This window comes from Uloborus diversus, chromosome 6 (genome assembly GCF_026930045.1).
Source record: "Uloborus diversus isolate 005 chromosome 6, Udiv.v.3.1, whole genome shotgun sequence".
NCBI lineage: Eukaryota > Metazoa > Arthropoda > Arachnida > Araneae > Uloboridae > Uloborus > Uloborus diversus.
In genome coordinates this window covers 160,576,000-160,594,022 of record NC_072736.1, presented here as the reverse complement: position 1 = coordinate 160,594,022, position 18,023 = coordinate 160,576,000, and the positions used below count along the sequence as shown (strand labels likewise).

The window sequence follows — 18,023 nt, the reverse complement described above, 5'->3', positions numbered from 1 at the left end:
AGAGGTCCCGACTTGGTGGCCGAGCTTATTGTCCGTTTTTCACAAGAAGGCACACGACTCCTCCCTCGTCACGTGGTACCCGATGATTCTGTTTCGCTGTTTTCGGTAGAAGATATATTCGGATCATAGCATTTTGTTGTAAAAGCAGAGGTTTTTAAAATGTAAGAATAGCTAAAATGACAACAGACAAGTGAAGCAAGTGATGTTAAGGACACTAAGACTTTTTTGCACATTAAAATGCAAGCCCTAGCAGGACCTGATTAACGCACGGTCCGGCGGGTCCGCGGACCTGGGCACCACAAAATTAGGGGCACCAAAATGGCGTAGTCTGAATTCACTTACTTCCTTTAAAAAAAAAAAAAAAAAAAAACTCATTTTACTTTTTCTCAACTTTAAGGGAGAAGGGGCTCATTTTTTTTTTAATAGTCAACTGAAAAACTCATAAAGTTAAAAAAAATTCGCGTAAAGTAATCGTTGTCCCTTAGCTCTGGAATTTCAAAAAAATTACTCGAATGACATAGATGAACATTTTCCAGAAGAATTAACACACTTTCAAATTTTTGCAAACGTAACCCTTCTCTTGGAGAATGTTTTAAAAAGATAAGATCACTAAACAGTACACATACATTTCTGAATGTGGATTCACCCCTGCAGCTTCTTCTTACCTTGCCCATCAGCAGCTGTTCCAGTGAACGTTCCTTTTCAATTTTGAAAAGAATCAAAAATCATTTGAGAAGCTGCATTTCTCAGGATAATTTATATACAGTTGTTTTCCTTATTGACCATTGAAAATTCTGTGACATCAAACATAGATTTCGATTATTTGATCGACACATTTGCCTCTGTTAAAGCCAGAAAGAAGCCTTTTTAAAGCTTGCTGTCAGAATTAGTAAGATTTTTTTTGAGCAATCACGATTGCTTATTGCTTTCATTTGACTGCTTTTGACGTTCCTTTGATTTTTCCCATGAGCACCCTCCGCAGCATCACCGTCGACCGGGTCCTCACGATGGTGCACCTATAGCGAAAACCGTCTCCAGGTTTCGTCCATATCCTACACTTACACGCATACATACACGCACCTACACACATATACATATATACGCCTACACACATACACAAACACATTCACACACACACACCTACGCACTCGCATACACACGACTACCCACACACTCATGCCTGCACACAGGCACAAACACATATGCCTACACACACATACACATACCCCCCACACACACCTACACACATACACGCAACTACCCACACACTCATGCCTGCACACAGACACATACCCTCCACACACAAACACACACGCTTACACATACACACACACTCGTGATTGCGAAAAGCATAATTTGAATTCAAGATGACAAATTTCAATTTTTTTTTATTTTTTTTTTGCAGTTTTAAACTGTTTTTCAACTTTTTTTCGCCTTAAGAGGCAATTTTAACTGTGATTAGTTTGGTGACTATCAAGTGTTTGGTATTCAAATCCCAGGTTTCCTTTTTTAAATGTAGTAATGTTCCTTTAAAATGTAGTTTCTAGTATGAAACATTGACTTTAAAATTGTGCGGATTTTCTCATGTGGGGGCACCAAATTCTACTCAGGACCTGGGCACCAGTTTGGCTTGATCGGGCCCTGTTGACATTACACCCAGGAAAAAGAATAACTATATATGAAATTGGTCAGTGTTCTTCACCAGCTTTCACAGCAGCCTTTACATCCAAAAATATTAAATCGGGTTTTTCTAAACCAGGAATTTGGCCGTTATCTCGGCTTGCTTTTACCGACGCTGATTTCATCCCAACTCAAACAACAAGCTTAATGCAGTTAATCCTGAGGATGCCTCCACCAGCTGCAATGCACATTCAAGTCCTACCCCAGAATGTGTGAGACCATTGCCTAGAATAGAATTTCACGATTCCTTTCTAGGGAAAAGTAAGCAGCGTCAAAAAAGAAAATCAAGAATTTTGACAGACACCCCCGAAAAAGACATTGTTGTCAAAGCTATGGGAGAAAAGGCAGAGAAAATGAAGATAAAATGTGAAAGAGTTGCAAAGAAAAGAAAGTTAGAACTTGCTGAACTGTTGAAAAAGGAGCAGTCAAAGGCTATAGTCAGTGACTCCGAGTCCGACATTAGCTTTGAAGAGAGTTGCCATCAAGAAATTTGTGCTGAAGTCAACCTTGCACCAGAAAATTTAGCTGTGAATGACTTTGTCCTCGTAGAATTCACTACAAAAAAGACAAAAATTCACTATGTTGGTCGTATCGAGAAAATGGAGAGTGATGAAGCAAATGTTAAATTCATGAGGAAGCAGAAGAAAGAAACCTTTGTATTTCCAGAAACAGATGATACATCGATGGTAAACACTGATGATATTCTGCTAAAATTACCCCCACCTACAATTTTAGATAGCACATATCGAGCTGCTTCTTCAGTTTCTTTTTCTGTAAAACTTGAAGGCTATAATGTTCGTTGAATCAAGTTAATTTATTATGTACTCAATATTTATATTTTCATTGTGTTTATTAATGTGTAATAAAGAGTACTTAAAGACATGCTTAGGTGCATTTTATACCATTTATGTATCTGTTCTCTTGTGCCCCAGGTGTGTTTACAACTGCCCCCCCCCCCCACTGGGGCAGATGTGAACAAAATGTAACATATTTTAGAATTAATTTTTAGGTTGGAATTTACTCTTGTAGAAGGGGGATAACTGCATGAAAATATTAGCAAATGTTTGATTTATCATATTTAGCACCTTTTTCTTTTTTATCTCAAATCAATAATGAAAAATATAGAAAAATGTCGTTTTTGTTCACATGTGCCCCCCTCTCCCCGACACATTTTTAACCAACTAGAAAGGAGGGTATACTTTTGTAGTAATTGTTTTTTACTCCTAGTCAAGTTAATTGCAACATTTTATTACGATTTACTTATAATAATATCTAAAAGAGGATAACTAATTAATTTAATTTTACGTAAGTAAATAAACCTTTCAGAAACTTCGCAGAAAATTATTAAAAGGTATAAAAAAAACTAGCGTAAAAAAATCTCGCACAAAAATTGATATTTTTTTTACATTTGTACAAAAGAAGAAAAGTTAACGCGGATAGGGAAAAATCTTGTAGGACGGGTCAAATTTATACGCGGACAGTACCTGTCCGCCGGGCTAGCGGTTCGGAATCCCTTTGTGTTTGGATGTGCAGATGCAGGAATAAAAATGTTTAGTAAACGCTTGCTTTTCAAATTTGTTTGTGCTTTTTCCTTTCCCAGTGCCTCGAGAGTGACTTCACCGGATACATATATCCGGCATGTTTCGCCTGGATGAAAAAACAAATCAAGAAAAAAATAAGTGTTCAGAGATAGAAGAAACATAAACAATGCGATATTTATTGCTTTTTTTTTTGTAAAATATAACTGATGCTGTTCGAATAAGTTGGATTAAAGTCAGACAAAACAACGTAAGTAGAAGCACAAATTTGTAAATTACAGCAGACACGTGTTTCGACAAATTTGTGCTTCTACTTACGTTGTTTTGTCTGACTTTATTGTTCAGCACAAAGGTATTTATTTATCTTAAGTTGGATTACTGTTGAGCCAGGTCCGGTAACTGATCTTCATTCTCTGGCAGAATGTAATATCCTTCCGTTCACTTAAGCAATCCCCTTTTTTTTATTATTATTAATAGGAGGAAAAAAAATAAGCTCTTTTATATCAAAAAATGTTTTTTTTAAATGTTTTCTTTCTTTCTCGAAACCTTTTCTGCATGAATCCATTGACGATGAGGAGTTCGAAACAAAACACCAAAATTTCTAGCCTCATTGTTTTGTAATTAATATCGTTATTTTAAGCTAGCAATTTTCCTCATAGCAGTGCTTTGTTTTTTTCGTCAAGACGTTGGTCAAATTTGTACATGTGGAACAAAGTAATAATAGTAATAAAAGATATAAATTAAAAGATCGCATTCATTTTTTTTCTCCCTGAAGAAAAAGAAAGGTGTTTTGTGAAGCTCATATACTCGTATCGGCATCATAGCATTGCTATTCGGCAACAACACTTGTGTAGGAAAAGATTTTTATTTTAAATTTTCACAGAAATACGTAATTCTGCTCCAAAGTGCTTCGATTTTTTATTTTCAAAAGTGTTTCGTTCTCCAACTAATTTTTACAGAACTGAAAAACGACACTTTTAATAGGGTGTACGAAATAAGGTAGTGTAGATCAATAAGACCCCCCCCCCCCCCATTTTCCTTTGTAGGATACCAAAAATTTTCTACGTCGTGATTTTATCGCCATCAAAAAGCCTATCTAATGAGAAAAAGCTTTTCTCGGGTGACTTTACATCCCAAAGCACGCACTTCGTTGCCTTGAAAAAGGGGTTCCTTTAATCCCTGAAACACGTGTCTGCAATTAAGTTGCTTATTTGTGTTTTATCTACGTTTTGCTACTGTTACGTTGTCGCACATAGGTCATTCATTTCGTACAAACAGCAATGTTCCACAACCACCAACTTATTATTATTATTTTTTTTACTGACTGGTAAAGTTACAAATAAAATGTGTAGCATTGTTTAAAAAGTTACCAGCAAAATAACGTTGTAATTGCAGAAGTAACTCTGAAAACATGTTTCGGGGTTACAAGGAATCCCATTTTCAGTATTAAGTAAATCAAAAAGAGCTTATGGATGTAAAACTCATTGAAGTATTGTATACAGTGAAACCTGTATATAACAATACTGTTTATAACAATAAACCTGACTATAACGATATTTTCCTTGATCCCAGCAAAATGTCAGCATAAATAAATCAAACTGTCTATAACGATAACCTGTCTATAACAATATTTTTTTTAGGTACTAACAGTATCGCTGTAGACAGGTTTTACTGTATTTCCTCTACCGTTACTATTTCTACTTGACATTAAGAAGTGTGACTAAAGAAATATCTCATCCGAAAACCAGACTTTAAAAAAACTGTTTTCATCCACGAGCTTTTTTTTTGGGGGGGGGGGGGGCATGGAAGAATAGGTTTCTTGTAACTCCAAAATACGTGTCTGTATTTCTAATTGCTGTTTCCAAAATTTCGACTTTGTTAGTTTGTTTGAAATTAGTGGTAAGGGTCCCGCAAAAAATTCAGAAAACCTTAGGTTCGCTCCTACTTCTGATCTGTGACCACAGGCTGAATTTTAATAGTTGTAATGTAGATTCGTCTCATAATTAGGAAAATAATTTCTTTCATGGAGATTTACTTCTTTTTCAGCCTGTAGTGCAATTCCTCAATCCTCAACGTATGTATATATATAAAGATTTTATAAATCGTGAAATTTGTTTCCTTTTCTTGTTGGTGAAGCATCGAACTTGTAGATCTTTTCCTTGTCACCATTTCTGCCACATGGTGCGTGATTAAATAGAATGAACACGCAATAAGGCGATTAGTTTGTGCAAAAGTAATGTACATTCAACGTGGCCTCCAAATTTTTTCTAAGCGGAAAAGTAAAAATATTTGTAGTTCGTTGCAAGCCTAAGCTAGTTTATTAATTGTATTTACTTGTCGACAATGATGAGAAATAATTTTGAAAAAAGGCGCAAAAATTTGGGATTTGAGAGTGTGAGCAAGAGAAGTATTGTCCGTTTTTCACAAGAAGGCACTTGACTCCTTCCTCGTCACGTGGTATCCGATGATTCTATTTCGCTGTTTTCGGCTGAAGGTATATTCGGATCATAGCATTTTGTTGTAAAAGCAGCAGTTTTTAAAACGTAAGAATAACTAAAATGGCAACAGGCAAGTGATGTACAGGACACTAACACTTTTTTGCTCATTAAAATGCACGCCCAAATTAAGGCTGTCTGATTGATCGTGGCGAAGTGCCTTCTCCTAAAAAACGGACAATACCTGGTACCTGTTCAAAGACGGATACCAAGGAGGGGCGGTGAAGGCGATCACCCCCTCCTTTGAGGGACTCTCCTCGTAATTTTCCGAAAATGAAGTTCAAAAAAGGCAAATTTGGACGAGTTTCATTGATGTTGGGTGAAGGGAGGTTTGGGTTTGGGACCCTATCTCGGAACTGTTTCGGAATTAAAGTCTAAAACCTTTGTGATCAATGTTTTCAAATCAATATACATGGTAAAAAGAAAGTAATAAAAATCGATCGCCCCTCCCTTTAAAAATTTCCGGATCCGTCCTTGTACATGTTCTTTCCCTTAAGTTTTGCTTCTAAAATGTTTTGATGACGACAAAACGATAGACATATATTTTTTAAGAAAAAATCAGCTTGAGAATTTCATTACTATAGGTTCCGAGTATGACTGGAAAATTGAAGATAGTAGCATTCAACGTCATCAATAATGATCATATTAAATACAGTTGCAATTTCTTTTACAAGCAGAGGTTAATTTATAAGGAAAGAAAAAAAAGGGGAAGCTTTAGGATATATTTTGTCCCTGGAGGGGAAGGGGTTGGCCCCAGATCAGCGGCAGGGACGCCCCCATGGCAGGTCTTGGGAGGTCACCGTGACCTTCGAAAATTTTCTTATTCGGCAAATAGTCTGACGATTCGGCAAAATTATAATCATTCGGCGAAATTCGGAGAACGATCCGGCAAAATTATCATCATTCGGCAAAATTTGAAGTTCTATTCAACAAATCGAAAATTCCCCCCCCCCCCAGAAAAAAAGCTTAAGGCACGCCAGATCCGCGATTGCGTTTATTAAATGTGCACCTTTCTATGCGGCGGTGTTGACTCCCTTTAAAATCTGTCCAGACATTTTCCGATTATACTTTATATCAGGGGTTCTCAAACTGGGTGCCGCGGCACCCTGGGGTGCCGTAGGAAGAGGTGAGGGGTGCCGCGAAGTGTCTCTACGTAAAGTGAGTGCGCCAAATAATGCCCGGTTAACCAGTAAGGAAATCCTCCAGTTTTTGATACAGTGTAACAAAAATTCACTAGATCCTCTTTCATCGTCAAGCAAAAAACCTAACTGATGTCAAAGCGTTATCAACAAGCCATTTTTAACTACCAAGCAACAGTGTAGCAAAACTTGTTGCAGAAGAATGATGTCAAAATGAACTGATCTTATTTTACGGTTAATTTTGTTTCTACATGGTTTCCCTGAAGTTTAACTAGAATATAAAAAAAGTTACATACTGTTCTTGAAACCTAAATTATGCAGTTGATGAATTCAAAGAGAAAAATGTTGTGCCGTTATTTCTCCCTCTTAGATTTGATAACCTAGAAAAGTAGATTGTTGTATAATAGGACCATGGTTTGCATTATTAACAGTCCGGTGTCCTCATAATATAACACCGGAGATTTGGGAGGAGGATATGATCCTGTGCTGCATATGTGCACGAACTGTGCGTAGGTGTTTGGAAAACCCCCCTGAGAATAACGATCTTCAAAGGGTACCGCGAGTCGAATAAGTTTGAGAACCCCTGCTTTATATTACTTGTGTTGCGTTGAACTCAAAAAGTCCTGCCGAGTTAAAATGTTTCTAAAATAATGTCTAAAAGTGACGCACGAACGAGGAAATACACGAGACCGAGAAAAATCCCACCTCAGTCAAAGTAAACTAACAACGGCGGGGAAAGGGTTAACACTATAGCAGCCAGAAATCTGGAATCAGATCGCTTCGCTTGGCAAGCAGACCCTTTTTGATCGAGTGGACAGTTTAATTTATTACCTCACAATATATATATATTATAAAATCAACATCTCGAAGATAAGATTTCTCCACACGCCGGTGGTTTCACGAGGAAGAAAAGCGAGAGGGCTTTGGACCTATTCTAAAATGTGACCTGGTTTGTGACTCTTTCTCGCTTTGCAACGCCCTTTCTCTTTTCTCTCGTTTCCTGCTCTTTTTTTCATTAAATGCTTTGAAAAGAAAAAGTGTTTTGATGGATGAGAGTGCTTATTCACGGTTGGAAGCTTAAGGGAGAGATTTTGTAAGTTGATTTTGAAATTTGCGATTTTTGAACTGAAAGGAGTTTTGTGACATCAAGAAGAATGCAATGTAATAATCTTACATAATTAAACACTGAGCGTATGTATCTACCACGGAGTAGGAAGAGTAATCTCCCTGGTATCTACCTATGTATCGCTATCTATCTATGTCCGAGTTTCTTCTCCGGAACGCCAGTGAACTGACCATCGAATCAGGTATCGATAGATTCGTAATTTTCCCGACTTTATGTTTGGTCATTTAACATAATCCTCCGGTAATAATTAGCACAGATATCAATTAAAAACTATACATTAATTATGATACTTAGATTTCGAATTAAAATCCTTATTTTTCGAAGGCTTTCCTCCATTCAAATGATTTTTCAGTGCTTCATCTCAACTTCCCGTTACAATGCTTTTATTAAAATTTGTAGCGTGAAGAAAATCATTGAGAAGAAGATCTGTTGCTATTTTTTTCCCCTCTAGCATGAACATATAAAATTCTAGCTTTTGTTTTGGGACTTTTCCTGCAATCGAGTTATTTAAAATGTTTCCTTTTTGGTTATTTTTCTGCAATCTGCCACAAAATTTTACTGTTTTTTTATTTGTTCAAGCCTGATTGTTGAGCACGCGTCACTTGACATAAGTTTTATTTTCGAGGTAGAGCGTGCAAAGCTGGGCGACGCAGCTAGTTTAAAATTGATTTTCATCAAAATGATCTTTGATTGTTTTTGAAAATTAATATTTCGGCATCATAATTTCCCTTCCTCCCTTTTCTTTTCCAAATGAAAGTTTTTTCTAAATTTTTGTTTAACGGTTGAGATGATGAATAACTAATTATTATCATCAGCATTGGCTCGGCTTTTCTGTTTGGGTTCTGTGCTTCTAAAGCTCTAGACTAAGAATCATGAATGGTAGCCACTTTTGTATTTTTGGTAGACTTTTTTTTTTAGTATGCACGCAGCGTAAAAAGTAAATAACCTACCTATTCGCTCAAATGAAAAGATTATGATACTCTACAGAAATAACAAAATTTCACTGGATATATTTTCTGAAGTAAAGATATTAGCACACAACAAAAGGAAATATTTAAAAAAAATTTAAATACAAAACTAGAAAATCGCCCGTCAAGGTATGGCGGGTGAAAATTGCTTCTACATTTGAACGAAGCCATTGCCTGTTTGGTGATATTTTGATGGTTGAAACGGTAACCTTAACTCCAGTGGATTAACCCTAAACTCCAGTAGATAGCGTTCATTGTTTATCATTTTATCGTTTCTTCATTCCCCTGAAATGACACAGTCTTACCAGTAAAACAGTTAAGTTACCAGATCGAGTTCAGCCTTGTCACAATAAAGCCTTTCCCTGCATGTTAAACATTACCAAAACATATTATCAAATGATCATGTTGTGGCTCGAGTTTCATTGTTGATGACGTCAGAAGTGTTACTCGATCATGGGCTATTATTTATATGAGGATTAAAAGCAAATCTGAGAATCGTGTATTTTTCACCTGTATACGGAATTATTTTTTTTATTCTTTTCATTTGCGATTACTATTAAGCTTTGTTAAAAGGGTAGTTTTTTTTCAAGTGTGTTTATTTTCCTTTCGGGAATGTTTAAACGAAATTATGTGATCATTTTGAGGTCAAGTTTTCAAATGTTATTAAGTTAAATGCTTCATCAAATAAAATGTAATTAAAAATGCCTAATCATAAAAAAATTTCGGTGTAAAATCTTAATGTTTTCTTTTGAATAATCTCCTGTTTTTCAAAGTAAAATGTGCTGGTTGTGTTTCTTTTAAAACCGGCAGATGTGCCGTTCTACAACCACCGATCTTATTATGTCATTGTGCTCAAGAATATTTTAGTAAATATAGAGCACATTAAACTACTTGTCGTGAATTTGAAGTAAAGGTCAAGCACAAGAAGTCTCTTTTGAATAATAAATAAGAAACCGATTTTTAACAGTCATTAACGATCTGAAAGATATTCTCTTCATTGTATGCAAAAGCCAGATTTTGCATCTTTATCGATTTGTTCTTTGTTTACTGTTAGAATGCGACGTAGGCGGGAAGTTGAATATAGAACAGATCAATGAAAATCCTTTGATTGGTTAAATTATAATTGCAGTTTTATCTGATTTGTTTGAAGAGTAGTATTTAGAAGAAAAAAAGCGACTGTAAACTTTATTCATTTTTTGAAAAAAATATTATTTGAGTTGGAAATGTATTGGAATTTGTAAATGACTGGGTATTGTGCCTAAAGAATTCCAGAACGCCGCTGGTTCCCAACCTCTGGGTATAGAATATAAAGTTCTTCATTTTCCAGTTATTTATTAAAAGTATTTTAATTTATACTCTTTTTGGTTTTATAGTACAACAAATTGTGTTTTCCTGAGTAAAACTGTTTTACATCAAAATTTTTTAAAAATCTTTCTTGAAATTATTTATGAACAGGGGCGTGCACAGAAATTTTGGGGCCCGTCACAAACAAGGATTCTATTCTCCCTGGTCACAAATGACTTTTCCGGGCCCTCCTCCATATTGTTTACCCCTATATTTCACGCCTAGTTTTAAAAATATTGGGCCCTCTTTCTTCAGGCTCGGGCCCGGGCCAACAGGTGTCCATCCCCCCCCTGCACGCCCCTGTTTATGAAAGCCCTCTGTCGGACCCGGGCTCATCTCTAAACAATATAGGTTTTTAAAATTCTTACAATGAATAACGTGATTATTTCGTCTTCTGGGAATCTCTTCCTTCGCAATAAATGATCGACACTTTTCTCGTAAAATGCGTAAGCAGCTTAAAAGGAAATATATATATATATGTGTCAGTTACTTCAACATTATTTAAAATCCGATTACCAGGATTAGAATGGAAAACATGTCTCATTGATGTTTCAATGTAGCCCATTTTTGTCACAAGCTTACTCGTCAACAACATCAGTTTTGTTATTGGAAACATTCATCATGTCTTTAGGGCAAAAAGAAGTCTCGCTTGATCTGATTCTTTTTCTCTTGACCTACATGAGCAAAAGTTCTACTTTTACTTTTTAACGCCACTTTCTTTAAGTGTGTGCTTTATTTATATTAACGGAAATGACGCAAATGTTGTGCATCTTGAGAGTCAGTTGATTACTCATCACTGGTTTCCAGAACGGAAAGCGGAAACGACGCTGCCGCGCTTTTTCCCGAAGATGCGTTCGAAAAGCGGTGACGACATTTGATGAACACCCCTGTTTATTATGGAATAAGCGTTTTTATTTAAATCTTTTGCGTTTTACCTGTCGGGTATAAGTATGCTTGACAATGAGTCATGCAGAAGAAGCAATCTGAATTTTGTGTGGGATGTTTTCCTAGTCAAAAGTAGAGAGGAGAACGGTCGGGAAAAATTCCCCGACCGTTCCTCTTCCCCGGAAATTTTGGGAAATAAGTCTCTTTTTTCCGTTTTTTTCCCCCCTTAAAGGTTTTTTTTTTTTTCTACTCGAGGGAAAAATTGAAAATTTTAATATTTCTGGCACAAAATGAAGTGTTCAGAAATTTAGTCTTCACATTCCAATGCTTTTTTTGTTGAAATTTTTTTTTATGTGCAGTATTCTGCATGAAAGAACTAAATTTGATATTGAAAGCTGTAAAAATTTGCTGCTTTTCTCACTTAAACTGTTATGTATACACAGGATGGAATTAACACAGCGATATTATTTATTAATGGTAATGTTTTTGTAAGAACTTTAATGGATTTTCATTTAATGGACGTGTATACATGTACACACACATAATGCATGTTGCTCTAAAATAAAAGAAAAGAACTTTCTTTTTAAAATCTCGCAATTTCCAAAAAAATCATTGGACAATTTTCAAAAGTCACATAAAAAAACGGTTGAATGATGATTAGAATAATTTTTGGTGTTTTGAACAATAAAAAGAAATAATAGTGTGGATTTCAAGGGTAAGATGGAAATTATCTTTAATCAAAACAAGTGACTAGTGACTTGCAACACTGAGTCCATGAAGTCATATAACCATCTTAATGTGGGAACTAGTTCTGTCTGTTTCCGTCGTACCAACGAAACAATACATTGGTGTATTTCTTAGGTAGCGAATTGCTAAAAAACTATTTAGAAATTTTAAGTGAAACTGTTCGCAAAAAGTAAGAATTATTAGTATGGTTTGCCAGTAAATAAACTCTGGTGAAAGAGTGTGAATTGATAGTTAGATAAAAGAAAAGAGAGAGAGGTTACAAATGCGTAAGTGCCTGTTTTTATTAGGACTGGTTGAGGGCAAGACGGAAACTTTGATTTGAAGGAAACATGGAATATTATATATCAGTGAAACATATGAGCATGAACCAAGGTCGGATCCAGAAATTCTTCGAGGGGGCGATTGTTTTTTTACTTGACCTCTTACTACGTATCTAATTTACACTTGCTGAAAAGGGGGTGGCAGAGACATCGTTTTCATTTAAAACAACTAAAATACAGAGATTTAGCCAAGTTTTCTGTTGATAGAGGTATTCTAAAATTGGAGACTTTTTAGAAATTCAATTTCGTTATATTTCCAGACTTTTTTCGAAACCCCCTCCCCTAACATCTTCGAAAGTCGTCTAAAATTGCGCTTTTTGGAACTTCAGTTTCCAAAAGATTTCCGAAAGAGAGATTTGAACCCGATTATTTCCTTAACGTCATATCAAAGATGGCCTACACTTTTGTTTTAGGAGCTTAATTTAAAAAAAAGGGGGAATACGGTCCCTCAAGGGACGGGCGATCGCTCCTCGTATGCGTCCTTGGCATGAACTGAAGGAAAGATGAAAATAGAAGGGATAGGAAGAAAAAGAAGAACAGATAAAAGCGAGGGATCATAGCTGCACTCAAAGCAAACTTCACAAGGAGATGTGTTTTACCTATTTTGTTGAGCAACACACAGTGCATGTATTCTATGTGGAACCACTTAGTGAAGACCTGTTACAGTGTCAGTGTGGTTACCGTTGGGCACATGAGCTGTGTACTTATGGTTGTACACTTTGTATAAATTGTAAAATTTAAAGTTATCTTGAACATGCCATCTTGCACAACAAACCATTTTGCCCTCAGGTAGAGGGTAAAATGGAATACGTTACATTTTTACTTTGTAAGACTTTTATAATTCGCCACAAAATATTAGTGATTTAATTATGACAAAATTATATTGGTGTTTAGTTTTAACTTCAAGTCTGATTAAATTTCGAGATTTATACTATATCGCTTTATTTTTATTGCAACCCAAAGTGCCAAAGTTATACCTTCCATCTTGCTGTCCCTTCCCCTATTTAACATCAAATGCAAATGTTATACTCATTTTTAGAAAACTCATAAACCAAATTCATATTTTAAAAATCAGTTGGACAACTCATTTGCCTCTGGTTCAAATCTCAGGCTAACATGGATATTAAGAAAAATTATTATTTTAGCAGGGTAGTGGAACCCTGGGACAGCTTACTGGTAGAGATGGTAATGAGCAAGGGAGTAGATCCTAGTTTTAAGAGGGCCATTGATCCTCACTGGTAATTGTAAATTGACTAGAACCAGCCTAGCTGGGCCCAGAGCCTGTTGCTGGTCGTCACTTTTGTATTTGTAAACAACGATATTCACTTTTGAAATTACTATAGTTGAATAAAAACCCCAGAAGGCTCATTTCTAATTCTAATTATCAGAATGTTTTCAAATATGAATGTTTAAGCTATCATTTGCGTAAAATACTTTACTACATAAAAGAGGGTGTTGCTATTAGTAATTTTGAAAGTTAATTGAAGGCATTTGCATCACAAAGCGAATGTGCCGCTCAAAATGTATTTTGGGGTGAATGAGCATGCATTTGAAATGGATTTATTTCTATAGAACGGGTGGCTTACTCAAATTGTTATTCATAGAAATTACTCCTAGGGAATTATTTTATGCTCATTGGTCTAATGATGAAACTGCCTCAATTAACAATGGGTGGATCGTTTGATACACAGTTATGTACGAAAACTTCTTCTGTTTTTAAATTGAATTTATTATTCAGTACAAAATTATTTTTTCGTTTCATTCATTTTTGTATTTAAATTTTCCTATTTTTTTTTTCTTAGGGAAAAAAATAAAGATAAGCTCGATTTATTGGTGAAATTTTTTTAAATCCCTCTTTATATCTTTTAATATTTTTAAAGTATTTTATTTCATCCAAAATATTCTTAGAATCTTAATGAACACTTGGTCACATAACTTTACCTTTAATTTCTGCATCAACTTTTCCTTTGATGCTGATGTTTCTGAATCAAATTTTACTTTTCGGGATATTTACTCTACAAAGATGAAATTTGCTCTTAAAGCTTTTGGAAAACGAATTCTGGAAGGGCTTCTGGAAGTACATTTTCTGGAAAGAAAATCTTTCTAGCTTTTGTTTTTGTACAAAATATTTTTTATTTACCATATCCGCGCTCCTCAATCAAATCTCCTTGACTGATGACTTCTGACACTATAACAAAGAAAAAAAAAAAAAAACCTTGCTAAAGAAGCAACTAAAATTGATCATATGTTTCATGTATGCTGCAAAAAATCACATTTCTAATGTGTGAAAATTTTGTTCCAGGTATTCAGCCGGACATATCTACACATATATTGGTGAAGTATGTGTCTCTGTAAATCCGTATCGAACGATGAATATATATGGACAAGACTATGTGGGTAGTTATAGAGGTAGAGAAATATTTGAAAGGCCACCCCATATCTTTGCCATTGCTGACGCTGCTCACAAGTCGATGAAACGCAACGCTGTAGATGTGTGCGTCGTAATTTCAGGTATCTACCTAAAAAGTTAACATCTTCATCCCAGACCTATAGCATACCTGCCACCCCTACTGATTTTTCCGGGAGATTCATGGATTTTGATTATTTCCTTGATTGTACAAATAAATCTAAAGAAGTTCTTCTGCCCTTATATAGAAGTTTGGTAAGACCCCATTTGGAGTATGCTGTTCAGTTTGGGTCTCCTTATCTTAAGAAAGACATTAATGTATTGGAAAGGGTTCAAAGGCGGGCTACAAGGCTAATAAGTGGACTTTCCCACTTCGATTATGATTCCAGGCTTAGAAGGCTAAAAATGTACAGTCTTGAGCAAAGAACAGACCGAGGGGACATGATTCAGCTGTTTAAATTTATTAAAACGAATGATGTTACGGGGTTAAAATTTAGCACTGAAAACAGGACAAGGGGTCATTGTTTTAAGCTATTTAAATCTCAGGCTAACGTGGATATTAGGAAAAATTATTATTTTTGCAGGGTAGTGGCACCTTGGAACAGCTTACCGGAAGAGGTGGTAATGAGCAAAGGAGTAGACAAATTTAAGAGGGCCATTGATCTTCACTGGGGATTGTAAATTGACTAGGACCAGTCTAGCTGGGCCCAGAGCCTGTTGCTGGTCTTCACTTTTGTATTTGTATATAAGATGTAAGGAACATTTAGTTGTACTAAGAAGAATAATAAAAAAATTCCTTTCTTTCCTAACTAACAATGAAAAATCCATCGGAAACATCTACTGGATTTTTTAATAATCTACTGGATGTTTTCCCAGTAGGTGTTGGCAGGTTTGCTAAATGGTATTTTTGTGTTTAAAAATCATTTAAAACTATGAACTCGATTGAAAACGTTCTAATTTCATTATCGTGATGTAAATAGCATATGTCGTGTTTCTCAAAGGTTACTCTTAAACAGAAATAGCAGATAATTTGCTTAAAGCTGGTCTTTCTTGTGGTCTTAAACACTAAGTTATTTTCCTTTTCTACTATGAGCTTTTAACACTGTAGTGTTTCATTTGGTTAAACGAGTTTCAATCTTGAAATTAAGCTTAAAAAAAAGTTCATATGAGGCAGTGAGAAGCAAAGGGATGCAAGTGGACATTTTCAAGTTTTGAGTAAAACGCGTTAAAAGATTAGCTCCTAGGTAGGCTTTCATTGAATTTTTTTTTCCAAATCATGCTGTACAGCAGCAACTACCAGGGCTACTAGTACCATCTCTTGCCCCAAGACAGAGGAGAGGTTCACCTACCATGTGTACTGGTTATCTACAAATTTTCAATTTTACCACTTGCATCCCTTTGCTTCTCACTGCCTCATATAGGTTTCATTTTCTAGTATATTCTGTTTTTAAGTTCAGGTAATTTTCTTTACTAATAATAAAGCTGAATGTCCCTCTGTCTGTCCGGATCTCTGTCTGTCAGGATCTCTGTGACGCACATAGCGCCTGGACCGTTCGGCCGATTTTCATGAAATTTGGCACAAAGTTAGTTTGTACCATGGAGGTGTGCACCTCGAAGCGATTTTTCGAAAATTCGATGTGGTTCCTTTTCTAATCCAATTTTAAGAACAAAACTATCATAAGATGGACGAGTAAATTACGAAATTATCATAACGTGGAACCCTAACATGGGTACAAGCCAATTGGCGAGAAAATTCACCATGCATTATTTGTAAATATACAGGCGAACCAAAAGACCTTTTAATTTTCTATTACGGGCAAAGCCGTGCGCGTACCACTAGTAATTGTATAATTGAGTTGCAAGATTTTATTTTGACTTAAGATGTTATATTTGGAATTCTACTTCAGGTGAAAGTGGTGCTGGTAAAACTGAAGCTTCGAAGATCATAATGAGGTATTTAGCTGCAATCACTAATACCAGTGGACAGAAAGAAATAGAGAGGTAACTATGTGTTGATTTTCTTGAGATTATTGCACAGAATTCAAATTGTGATTTAGCTCACAAATGATATATATATATTCTCGGAGAGAACCATTGATTTCTCTAAAACTGAAGAGTTAGAGAGTATTGTTACATAATAGCCTGTTATCGTTACTTATCTTTCTCTTGCTGGTATTTCATTGCAATTTAAAAAATTTAATTTCAAATTCTCCTTTATGAAATACAAGGTAAATTGCACAGTCTGCCCGGAAAGTAAAAGTTGTGTTAAGCGACACATGTTCAGCAATCAGTTTTTCCCCCCCCCAGTTGGGCTTTGTAAGAAGCCAGGGTATTAGTCTTTCATGTGACACCATTAGGGTCCTGATGCATGGCACAAGAAGTTTTTGATGACCAGTTTCCACCAGATGGAGACACCTGGACTCTCTTTGATGAGAATCTTCATTAGGAATTTAATTTTGCCGGGTGAATTCAAAGCTAAACGAATACCCAAGGGATCTTTTACATGCCGCATAATCATACGACATGGGCGCTGATGATTTTCTGCATCTCGATTCCAAGGTGTAGAAGGCCAGCGCTTTATCATCACACTACCAGCCGGCCAGAAACAGGCTAAAAAGAGACAAAAAATAGTGTACAATTTCCTGTAAAGGTGTAAAAAAGAGCAATTTTATGACTTAAAATTTTAAAGCAGGCCAATTTAAATCTTTTTTTTTAAATACAATGAAACCCATCTATGTGAATTCCTTAGCATCAAAGGAAATTTTGCAAAGATCCAGCATAAACTTGATTTGTATAAAGAACATATATATATATATATATATATATATATATATATATATATGTCCATTTATATATGTGTATAGATTAATATGCTTCACTGTGTGTGCGAGAGAGTTATCATTTAGCTTCCAAATGCAACATTTAAATATTCAATAAAGTGAGCCTTTAAACTCTTAAGAAGTGTTGCTTTTAATAGATTTATCAATTTATTTTCAATAATATATTGGGATTTTCCTTTTTTTCAGGGTGAAGAATATACTTCTGCAGTCCAACTGTGTGTTAGAAGCATTTGGTAATGCAAAGACCAATAGAAATGACAATTCAAGCAGATTTGGCAAGTACATGGATATCAATTTCGACTTTAAAGGCGATCCCTTTGGAGGACACATCAGCAATTATTTGCTAGAAAAAGTGATTAACTTTATTTAATTATGCATTAATTTTTGCAATGGTTGCAGTTTCAGACACTGAAAAAAACTCTCAGTGTTTACTGTTAGTGAGTTTTCAAATGAATGTATCAAACAGTAGTTTTTATGGCTGCAATGGAATATCTTCATTTGTGCAATGTGTCAAATTTGTCAGACTAATTTTAT

General features: G+C 35.5%; 1 protein-coding gene across 1 annotated transcript in view; it reads left to right on the top strand.

Annotated features, from left to right (window-relative positions):
* Positions 1–18,023, top strand: part of LOC129225047 (unconventional myosin-Id-like) — a 95,866-nt gene that overhangs the window by 30,788 nt on the left and 47,055 nt on the right. Inside the window, exons 2-4 of the mRNA XM_054859593.1 lie at positions 14,545–14,753; positions 16,557–16,650; positions 17,676–17,841. Coding sequence (XP_054715568.1) covers positions 14,545–14,753; positions 16,557–16,650; positions 17,676–17,841 — 469 coding nt within the window. The remainder of the gene's footprint in view (positions 1–14,544; positions 14,754–16,556; positions 16,651–17,675; positions 17,842–18,023) is intronic.